The 12,355-nt window shown below is 36.1% G+C and overlaps 1 protein-coding gene across 2 annotated transcripts in view; it reads left to right on the top strand.

Annotated features, from left to right (window-relative positions):
• The window catches only part of Dcc (DCC netrin 1 receptor), a 1,081,061-nt gene that overhangs the window by 741,437 nt on the left and 327,269 nt on the right, over positions 1–12,355 (top strand). For both annotated transcript variants that reach the window (XM_031365997.1, XM_031365996.1), the window contains exon 8: positions 10,742–10,898. In XM_031365997.1, coding sequence (XP_031221857.1) covers positions 10,742–10,898 — 157 coding nt within the window. The remainder of the gene's footprint in view (positions 1–10,741; positions 10,899–12,355) is intronic.

Below are 12,355 nucleotides of genomic sequence, written 5' to 3'. Positions count from 1 at the left end.
CTCTCTCTCTCTCTCTCTCTCTCTCTCTCTCTCTCTCTCCCTCTCTCTCTCTCTGTTCTCTTAAGTTTCCTTTCTTTCCTGTATGTTTACTGAAAGTTGGAGTATCATATCCTTGAATCACTCTGTCAAATATTTCTCTAATTCATCACTTTATCTTCCCCTCATTAGACATCAATTTCAAACACAGCTGCTTCCTACTACAAACTCTTTTTACTTTCTTTGGTTGAGATTAAAGAGTTTATTGAGATTAAAGATTAAAGAAGAAGGTTAAAGACTAAGCACATGTCTGTGTTTAGTCGGAAACCTTAAACGTGTGTCATTCCAGCTGGACCACATAGACACAGATCTTTGGATGTGATACCTTGCCAGACCAACCATGTTACTGGATTAAAATTCTTCTACACTGAGAGTAAGCAGAAAGACAAAATCTGTAGATGAGGCCTTTGTAAATACCTCAAGTCTAACTCTCAGATATTTGGAGTATCTACAGATTGTTTATAGGATGATAATGTCTAAAAGAACAGAAAGCAGGGCTGAAGTGAACAGTATAATGTAGAGGTGAAAAGGAGTTTATAGGTTCTTATGTATGATATCTATCCACAGAATTATCTAGCAACTTTTCTTCTTTAGTCTTCTTTAGCATAGTAGTATTCACATAGGATTCTTCAATGAATATCGAATGGGCTAATAAGCATAAACTATAGACACTTTTATGGCAATAATGCATACTATTGTGAGAAAATGTACTTACATACCAAAATGTCTATCTAAAAATTTGGAATAGAAATAACTTGTAAGAAATTAATCAAACCTCTTATTGTCTTAAAATTATATAATATATGTCCCCAAAATATTTTATTGCCCTTTGATGAAAATCCACATCTGAAAATATTTTCTCAAATATACAAAATAAGATAACTATTGTCAAAATTTGGAGAAGACCTCCTGGTCTATTTCCTTTCTACATTAGCACATCTAGAGGTGTCTGTGTTGAGGTCATGTTTAGGCAGTCATCTTTTGAGACATCATGCTTATAGCTTCTGCAGTTTTCACAAGACAATATCAAACCAAACTTTCTGATCCTGTGGCTCTTTACAATCTTTCTGCCTTCTCTTCTACAATGTTCCTTGAACATTAGGTGCAGGATTTATACTGTACCAAAAAAAAATTACAGGAAGCTAGTGCTGAGAGTGGGAGAAATTAAGAGCATCCCTACTGGTTATCTAATGCCAGATGGTCAGTCCTGAAAACATGCAAAAAGTTATTTAATACAGATGAAATAGGTTGAATTTATGTATTTAGGAATAAATAGACAGGTGATAGATTAGATAGATAAATAAATAGATATATAGATAAATATAACTTTCTAATAATTAATAGAAAAACAAATCATGAATTTAAGAGAGGTCTATAGGGGATGGAAAGAAGAAGAAAATTATGTAATTTTATTAAAATGTATTAAAATCTATAACACACAAGTATTTAATGTGTGCCTTATAAAGCAGAAGAAAAGACGAGCGTGAATCTTCTCAAAATAAAAGTTTTAAAAATGTCAAAGGAAATGAGAATGCTGACTGTTGCAATGTGCCCTTAGATGTTGTCTACATGGGTTAGGTTATCATGCTGGGCCCTTCACTATACAAAGAACACAGCAATTGACTAGCCGACTCAGTTGAGCAAAAAGCTCTGAGGAGCCATATGCTTCTGCCAGTGGCTGGACAATATAGGCTTGCCCAGATTTATAAGTGGGTGCTGGGAATGCAGACATTGCCCCATGCTTACACAGCAGTTGCTTTACCCACTGAACCATTTCCTCAGCTACTCGATTAATATTTAATGAGATATTGTGAAGCACATTAGCTTTTACCTCACTTATTTAAAAGGAACATTATTTAACACACTATTTCTTTCTTTCTTTTTTCAAAATTCCTAATGGGCTATATAAAATGGCACTGTTCTTTGAACTCTGGAAACAGGTTAGAAAGCAAATTATGTTTTTCAATTTTTGAAATCACACAGACAAACTTTTCTGTGTACAAATTTAGAAACTTCTTTATGAACTGTGAACATTTAAGTTTTATCTATTTCCCCAATTAGACAAAACAGGCTAGGGTCCATTGTTAAGATGACAACAGAAAAAGAAGGAGATAAAATGTTCAAAAAATTTTTCTTACAATAATGGAATCTCCCTCTTACTTCACTAAAAATACCCATATGTATTATTTTATGTATCATGTAGCTCAATAGCTAATGAAACAGATAGTTGACTGGTAGATATAGTTATCACATACAGTTAATAACATGAAAATGACACAGAGCAATTAATCTGAATGCTTGAAGTATAATATAAATATCTTTGATTTTAGGAATTTATTTTATCTTTTCTTTCTCTTGAACAAGTTGAAAGTAGCATGCTATTAATGTGCTCAGAACAAAATAAAATGTCTCCAAACACTGTGTATTTAATTTGTCAATGAAAAATAGATCTGGAACCTCAAAAGACTGTGATTTTATATAAAATTTAACTCCATAGCATACTAATGTTTTGAACATAAAAATCTTATATTTTTTTTATACTAAAAGCATTATTTTTAAATTTCTAATTAACTTCAGAAATCATCTTAACCACTTGAATTTTGCTAATCTTTTTTTTTAAGTGTTCCTAAAAGAGAAAGACGATGTTGTTAGAGTAAGGCAAATTCAGTTCTTCTCTATGACAACAGATAAAGAAGCTGTAACCATGGAAACAGTAATGGGCCAAAGAGATTAGGGCCAGACAAGAGATTAGGCCTCTCGGAGCAGTGAAATGGTTCTGATTGGCTCCTTATTAAGACCTTATTTGAAGAGAAGTTACTGAGAAAGGAGAGTGTGGGGGATTAGCATGGGCAAAATTAATTCCCCTAGATAAGGCAAGAAGCTATTTCTTTGTTTTTTGTTTTTGTTTTTGTTTTCGTTTTTAAGTTATCCATCCTTTCATATGACAACTCTTTAAACAGAGGGGAAAACATTGGTGAATCTGCTGTTCTTCTCAGTTTTGTCTGTACCATCTAAGTCTGGACCAGCTGATTAAAAGCAACTCCAGAAGCCCAGCCAAGAGAGAAAAGAACATTCTCCCTGTGTGCACACACTCCAACTGCATTCCTCACTGGCATGCCCAGCACGAGTGAAAATTCAACTTAACTTGATGATGATGTCATGGGGAAGTGAGTTGTGTTGGAACGAAAAGGATTTGAAGCTACACTCATAGTTTCTTGAAATGCATATATATTTTTCCCAAGAAATCATATATATACATAATATATATAATATATAAAGTATGCAATATATTACATAATATATCAATAATTATATATTTTATCAAGAAAATATATATTACCTATTATATATTTATTACACATAGGCTTCTTGAAAACATTCACAAAAATTTTTAAACCTATTATTAATCGCATTTGAAAAGACTTATCAGAAAGCATCTACAAAGAAGCTCATGCTCCTAAAATTGATAAATGAAGAAGTGCTGTCTATGATCGCAGACAGATTTTCTGAGAAGAAATCATTTTATGGGTAGGTTTTAAGTGGAAAGGGATTTTTCCCAAATTGAATTTTGAAAATACACTGCTTGTATATGCTAAGTTATTTCTCTGCTGATAAAATGAGCCAAGTCAGACCAGATTAGATTATATTAAATGCAGGTTTATTGGGAAGCAGTCCCAAGGACTGAGGCCAGAAGAGGACCATGGGGGGGGGCGGAATAGTAAAGCAAAGAGAGAAAAGAAAAGAAGAGGAAAGAGACAAAGAGGGAGGGAGGAAGAGAGAGAGACAGAGAGAGAGAGAGAGAGAGAGAGAGAGAGAGAATACACAAAAGTCTGGGCTCTGAGGAGAAAGGCAGCCCACCTAATGGCTGGAAAGTTCCCGGTTTGGGGGAGCTTATGCTAGGTAGGCACTGAGGAATACTGAGAGAACCTGGAGGCCAGGTCTGCTTTGGTATGTAAAATATACCCTTCAGTCCCTTGTCCTTGGGTCTGAAACCAAACAGCAATAACCTATGACAGTAAGCAAGAGTGTCCCAAGTCATTGAATCCTTTTCATCCATTCCATTAGGACAGGCTTGCTTTGTTAGGATTTATTTTAACACATATGTCTTGATTGTATGTCAGACTCAAACCTACTTTTAAATTCATTATTTACTTTTAGACATTTTTCTTATTATTAAAAAAAAAAAAACCCTGCTTCTTTCATGCTTTACAAACACTTTGGGATGCTTTTCCCCAAAGTGGGGGAGGGCAGAATACACTTAACAGCAAAGCAGCAAGCAAGATGGTGCTATGAACTGTAGAAGAGTGAAGACTGCTGGACTTAGACTGTGTATAGCCTGCGGTTGAACAGGAATAGAAAGAAATGAATGTGAGTATCAAAAACACCAGTGGTTCCTATTGTCTCAACCAGCACAACAGATCTATCTGATGGCCAACCTCTTTCTCTCTACCCCAGCTCAAAGGTTGAAAATATGGGTACAGATGATGAGCATTGTCTGTTGTGTATAGAGGCAAGCCTTGCCCAAATGGCATGTGTCTGTCCACAGAAGCATATGTGTCCATTAAACAGGAAAAAAATAAATGCTTGCCAGAATCTCCTTCAAATAAAGGCAGTAAAGAGAAAGATGTGATACCCTCTATTTATTTCTTTAAGACTAGTTGTGACCTGGACATATCCTGTGGCAAGTTACAGAATCTCCCATAGGGTGGCCATTGTATTTTCTACAATTAATATCACCTTGTTAATTCATTTATTGTTTTCGTTTGGTATTAGAACTTCACTACACAGCCCAGAGTGACAGCATGCTTGTAGCCCTGCCTTGGCATCCTATGTGCAAGGAGCTGACAGTATGCTTATGTAGGCTTCATTTTCCTACTGATGCCCCTTTATCCAAACTAGAAATTTTATATCACCCTGAAAAAAATATGGCATATGAATCAAAGTTACTAATAGTAAATTATAAAGAACATATTACAAAAATCTTGGTAGACATGTAAGTTATCATGTATTATATACATGGAAGCAAGTCCCCATAGGAACAAATTGGATATACTTGTTTATATTGATCTAAACACTTAAATCTTGGCTAGTTAACTGATTCTTTAGAACAGAGAGAATCCTTATGATCTATGATTTGATTTTATAGTTATGATCATTGAAAATTCTACCATGGAAAGTAAGTCTGACTAAGTGGCTGAAGTTTGAGGACATTTCAGAAACTGTAGAAACTCCTAAATTCAAGCCAAAATTAATTTAGCTTTAAAAATTGAACTCAAGTCAGAAATTCAAGCAGGAATTAAAAGCAATACCAGCCTAAAAGAAAAAATTCAAAATATACTATGCTGATAGTTAGATGTTGAGTGATGCCCTGCAGGAGAATATTATCATTGTTCCCAACAATTAAACTCTTATAGATCTAAGAGAAGAAAGCTGTGTGTGTGTCAGGAAAACCATGCTGTTCTTACTATCCAGTAGTCTCAAGTCTGAGCTGAAGTGCTTCTGGTAGGTTTCATGGACCCTGCATAGCATGGGACCATGCACAGGACAAAGTGCGTGTGCTTTCCATTCATAATAACAGGGTGAAGTCAACTCCCTGCTTGCAGTCTCCTCCTAATTCCAGAAACACCTCAGAGTCCTCACACATTTGACTTTGATTTAATTTTGACCACTGTGCAATCAGAAAGCTTTTACTCTTTCCTAGTATTTTGCCACGCCTCCATTCAATTAGGTGACTCCACTGCAGTCCCCTCTCACAGTTAAGGCCCTACATACGTCAGTCATTCCTTAAACATTCCTTTTCTGCCCTATTATACTTAGCAACCTCTTTCCACTCTGGTGTGCCGGTGATTTCTTTCACAACAATGTGTACATTCTTTTTAGTTTGGTAGAGGAAGCCTAACCAAAGGCAAATCATGAGCATGAGCCGAAAGAGCAAGCAGACTGTGAAATTTGAAATTTGCCCTGGGATAAAAAAAAAAAAAAAAAAAAAAAAAAAAAAAAGATATTGAGGACAAACAAGCAGTAGAGTCATCTGCCCGAGTGTGTATTTATATAAGCTTACCTGGGATGCTGCACAGAGCATGAGCTGGAGGAAGGTAAATTACAGGAAGGGCTAGTCACTAGGAGACACTTGTGATGGATCTCATTAGTAAGGACATGGCAGGAATAAATGCTTAACATGGAGCACGACAGCGTGTGCCTGCAGGGGCTTTGTCCAATGGGAATGTCCTAAGTGCAGCAAATACGGAAGTTGGGCCTAGATGGTACACTCTGGCTTGCTAGATGGTATCTATCTAAATTAGACACAAGTAGATGAAAGGAACCAGAATGAGACGCAAGCTGAGAAAAGGGAGAGAATTTGGCTTCTCTAAAATGCTTTAAAATGTCTGTTATGCTGACATTAGGGAGATTTTGTGAATCTTTCTTCCACTCTGCTCTTGAGAAGGGCACTGCCTACCAGATGACAATTGTTTTGTTCCTCCTCTCACAAATTGGTTCTTACAGATTGACTAACTTATAGCCAAGTTTTTTGTTTATTCAAACTACTCTAATTCTCTGGAATTTTTTTTTTTTAATATACCAAAAGTAATCAAAAGAGCTGTGGAGGCAGAAAAAACCTTGAAAGCTTCCTGCCATTCTACAAAATCTTTATATCTTTATGTAACAGGGAGGCATTTCAGCCAGAAAATGTTTCTCAAACCATCAGAAAGTGAGGCACCTCCTTCTTCTCCATACTTAAAAGGATCTCACAGATAACCAGTTTAGTTCCCAGCAGATGTACAGGCTCAGCTGATCCCCACATAAAGTGAAAGAAAATGGAGAGAACTAGGGAAAATAGTCTGCAAAAGCCAGCTCAGAGAGAGTGGACATATTAGCCATTATGGTCTCGATCTGTCCTCTCTGTGCATGACACAATATTTACATGTTATAAATATTTAAAGACCTAAAAACATAAGTAATCCAGAGCACAGTTCAGCTTAATGAAGTGATAACAGATGAAATAAACATATAAAAAAATCACTAAATTTTAAATATTTTAACATTGACTATTTTCCTCATATTTATAGTTATTTACATTCAATGAACTATCTTGCTTGTATTCAAATCGTTAGGAATAGGACTTTTGAAGGAATCACTCTACCAAGAGCTTCTTTCTTAATGCCCTTTAATAGCCATTTCTCTTCTGAAGAACATTGTCTTCCCATTATTCCACCTCATAGACATCAGTTCCCAGGGATAAGCCATCGAAGCCATCAGGTACCTTGTAATAGTTAATAAGTAATATACAGTACCCACACCTACAGAGTGTGATGTTACCCAACAGTGAGAATTGTGCATGAGAACTCCAGAAAAGAAGTTGTCTGTTGAGACTGGCTGGCTGATTAGACTTTCAGTACCATGAAGAACTTGGAATGGTGCAGGTCAAAGAGTTACCTTATCTCAGGCTAGTTCTCACCATCTGCAACAGCCATTCCTTGCCCAGTTCTGTGACTGAACTAACATCCTGTGAGTAATGATAGCCACATTTTGAAATCTATTAACTTAGCAGGCTTCTAGTTTCCAATATTCCAAGAGCTAAGAATATCATTGGCTAACATCTTGGGTCTACAGAATAGCTTCTCCAAATTTGCAATATGCACATCTCTGATGTTCTTGCCAGTGCATTTTAAACTCATCTTGATTTATCACTTTCTTTTTATCTGTAAAACTATAAGAGTTTATGGAACTGCTTTCACATTGAAACATGAAATTTTGGTTAAACTTAAATCTGTATTTCCTGGACATGGTCACTCAAAACTACTCCAGAACAGACTATTTTTTATTCCATTAAAAAAGAATGGTGTAGAGATATTTGTATTGTTTGTAGTTTGAGGCTAGAAATCATCTGCCAAGATGAAACATTTTCTTGATTCAGGAAGCTGAACAATAGAAATAAACATATCCATCAAAAATGAATTATGCATTTACCAACAGACCATAATTAGGAAAAGAATGATGTTGGAATTTATAAGTGACTCAAATATATGTAAATCCATTTTTCAACTGTAAATGTTGCAGAGCACTTTGTATAAGCAGCAGTTACTAATTTCTCCAATAAATTAAGGGATTCTCTACAGTAAAGTACAATTGTATATTTTTATGTCTTAAAGAACATTTTTGTCTCTACTAGCAGATCCCTCATTGTTAGTACTTCTGTCTTTAGCTAGTTCCTATTCAGTTGAAAACTACACATTAATAGTATGATATTTAATTGAACCCTTGCTATGTATACATATGAAGTACTCTGTGATATTTTGGTAATGCACTGTGTTGGATGGTTTTGTGTCAACATGAAACAAGCATAAAGTCATCTAAAAAGGAATCTCAATTAAGGAAATTTCTCAGCTCCTGAGGCACTGGAAGGAGCTGAGGAGGACGGCGAGCCTGTAGGAATATCAGCAGTCTCAATTAGTCCAGACCCCTGAGGTCACTCAGGCACTGGACCACCAACCAGGCAGCATATACTAGCTGATATACACATACAGCAGAGGACTGCTGGGTCTGGGTTCTTTCAGAGAAGATGTACCTAAACCTCCAGAGACTGGAGGCCCCAGGGAGTGGGGTGGTTTGGTCGGGTGAGGTGGGAATGGGGACATCCTCATGGAGACAGGGGAGTGGGGAGAAGGTATGGGATGGGGAACAGTCAGAGGGTGAACCAGGAGGGGGATGAAATCTAGAGTGTAAGAAAAATAAGATTAAATAAAATTAAAGAAAAAGAAAAAAGAAAATTTCTCCATAAAAATCATGGTGGTCTAGATAGGCCTGCAAAGCATTTTCTTATTTAAAATTTGATGGGGCAAGGCCTTTCTTATTTTGGAAGATGCCATCTCTGGGCTGGTAGTCCTTCAGGGGTTCTAAAAGAAAGCATGCTGAGCAAGTCCAGAATAATCCAGTAAGCAGCACCCTCCATGACCTTTGCACCAGCTCTCCTCTCCAGGCACCTTTGCTATTTGAGTTCCTGCCCTGACTTCCTTTGACAATGAATAATGATGTAGAAATATAAATCAAACAAATCCTTTCCTTCCTCTCTTGCTTTTGGTGCTTCATCACAGCAATGGTAAACCCAAGACGTACATAATGTAGCGCTCGGTACAGCATGATGAGTCCATGCTAACTGCATGTCTATCACTTTACATTTGTTTACTGTGACATTTCAAACGTGCTCTTTCATACTTTACAACATAGAATGTGTTATTATAAACTACTGGGCTCTTCCATTCACTATATTTTAAAATCAAATCCTCCTAAGGCAGATTCAGAGAGAAAAACATGTTATGATCACATATCTCTGTTGGATCCAATAAAGTTGAATATACAGTGATATATTACTAGAGTGACTATAATCTAAGCCTGGAGATGTGGGGAATTTTTATCAGGTGGTCTCATATTCATCATCAGTTTTCAATTTGTTTCTTTTCATTATTTTTGGTCCTTAAGATTATGTAAATAGTTATCAAAAGTGTATCAAAAACAGTATAGTATATTATGGATGAAATAGATTTTACCATTACTGCTCGTCTTTCTGTACCATTTATGCCCACACAGAAGTCCTTGCTTATGCTTTGGAGTGCTGGAGCCTTATAGAATTAATATTTAAATGAGAATCTTATTGGTCCATGTCTGTTTGTATACAACTGTTATTCTGTGTCTTTTCTCTTGTTAATCACCTTTCAATGAAACCCATAATTAAAAGAATTATAACTTTTCTTTGACAGAGGAATGTTTATTTGCCTGATATCAGGTGACTTCCTTATTTATGATGACATTTAATTGAATCTTCTAAAGTAATGAAAATAATAAACATAATAGTCAAATGCATTTGTTAGTTCATTATGAGACTATGGTCCTTCCCTTGCTCAGCTTCAAACCCTTGAATAATATAATAGATGCACTTTGATCAAATTGTAACTAATATAATTTTGTATGTAAATATCTCTTTTATATTCTGAATTGTAAGTTTTTCTTCAAATTTGGACACATAAATTTATTTTGCTTTCACTCACTTATTCATATACTTAATCTATCCCTACCTCATTCATGAAAGGATTCAGAGAAATATAATTAATTGCATACTTTCTTCTCCTTTAGTATTGCCTGTGATCTTTTGTTCAAAATATCTCATTATTTGATCTCATAAGAAATATAATACATTTATAATATTGTGTTGAGTCCATGCTTCAAAATCAAGGCCTATCTAGAACTTACGTATATATTAAAATTTAACATTACTGAAACGTCATAGAGGTAGATGAAAAGATGCTATATGCAGTTTTTTTCTGATTTATGTGCAATAGTATATGCTTGCCTATATATACACATCAAACATACATACAATGACTTTTCAGCATTAAAAATTGCATTACCCAATGTCATTTCCTGCTACTTGCTACTTACCTATATTGGCATTGTTTTACCTTTCTTGATGGAGTCAGGGATAAAAAAAAATCTAAACATCATACAATACAATCATATACATTATTGAGAAGTCACTTCTTAAAAATCAAAGAAATTCAAATTTATTCTTAATTCCATTTCAGATATTAACTCCTTTGTGAGCCTTCATTAGGACTTGTTTGATACTCTTGGCCATGTATATTATAGTTCAGCTCTGAGTCATGCCTGGTGGTGCCAGCACTTCTGATGTTCTCCTCTTGTTCTTTCTTAGCCATCCCAAGCTCCAGCATCCTCCCTTCTGCTCCCAGAGATGTGGTCCCTGTCTTGGTTTCTAGTCGCTTTGTCCGTTTGAGCTGGCGCCCGCCTGCAGAAGCAAAGGGGACCATTCAAACCTTCACAGTCTTTTTCTCCAGAGAGGGTGACAACAGGTAGGTACCATCAGTAAACTTAAGCTTCTTTCCTGAAACACTTTTAATGTTCAAGTGAGGAATCGACGGTTGGGAGAATGTCAGGAGGACCTGGAAGAACATATGATATCTTTATCCAGTTCTTCTTTCAGACTATATGAATATGTTTGCTTTGTCAAAATGAGATAACTTTCATAATTGCATTTACAACATCCCTGACAAAAGGCTAGACTGCAAATGACTATTTTTTTCTTTGAATTTTACACTGATACAGAAATAGTTTTTTTCTGGATATTAGGAGAAGTAAAAATTAAGAAGCACTGTGATTACTCACCAACAATCATATGAACTGAAGAAAACAATGACTGACATTTCTGTCCTTTCAAAGAAGAAGAAAAAACAATTGTCTTTCAAGGTTTCTGTTAGGATTAAATTAAGATCAGCAATTCAGGTGGGTGGCAGAAAGGAGTAGAGATTAACAACTAGCCTAGGACTAACAACTGAGAGGTACTCCAGGAAAGAGCTAAGGGTCCACTTGGAGTTCCAGGAGTCGTGGAATACGATATCCTGCCAGTACGCTGTAGTAATCAAAGAATTGCCTGGAATGACCTATAAGTTCAACTTAGACCAAACCTAAGCTTATATGTTATGCCTTATCCATTCTTACATTAAAAGTGTGTGATATCCTGTCATATATCAATTTTCCTATTCAGGGTGATCATATCTATCCATATATAAACATGCAGTTGTATTTTCTGCTGAACTGTGTTTTCCTTCTCATCTCCATCTTTTACACATTGCTCCTGTTTCATTCCATAACAGTTTATGCAATTGCTTAACTTCACTCCAGTGTCCTGCACTGTTTTCTAGTCATGATCTTGATCCTTATGTTTTATTGCAGCGGGTCTTTGTATCATCATTGACTTGTATGCTGCTTAACTGGATCGTAATTATGGCTTTGCTCACCCCCAGTTCATCAGCCAATGTTAACCCGTTTGATTACCTCCTCTGTCTTATCACTTGACTTCATTTTCCTCATGTCACATCCTGCCTTGTGCTCTGATGTTGTGGTGAGCATTGCATGCTTGCTTTTACTTCTCACTCCCTAGCTCCCTTGTTTTTCAATATTAAATTGCCCCAGGACTCATTCTTATGGAATCTCTTCACTCTTGAATATAATCTATGAGTTTGTTACTGGCTTTAAATTCTCTGTCTCTGTCTCTCCCTCTCCCTCTCCCTCTCTCTTTCTGTCTTTTAATTTTCACCTATGATCTGGATTCATTGATCAATTTTTTTCATTTGAAATCAATCATTATGATTGAACAAAATCTAATAAATGCTTTCTTTCAACTTTAAAGTTCTTACCTAAAGCCGGGCAGTGGTGGCGCACACCTTTAATTCCAGCACTTAGGAGGCAGAGGCAGGTGGATTCTGAGTTCGAGGCCAGCCTGGTCTACAGAGTGAGTTCCAGGACAGCC

Source organism: Mastomys coucha, unplaced genomic scaffold (assembly GCF_008632895.1).
Source record: "Mastomys coucha isolate ucsf_1 unplaced genomic scaffold, UCSF_Mcou_1 pScaffold13, whole genome shotgun sequence".
NCBI classification, from domain to species: domain Eukaryota; kingdom Metazoa; phylum Chordata; class Mammalia; order Rodentia; family Muridae; genus Mastomys; species Mastomys coucha.
The sequence above is the reverse complement of the archived record's forward strand: the minus strand, read 5'-3'. Positions and strand labels throughout refer to the sequence as shown.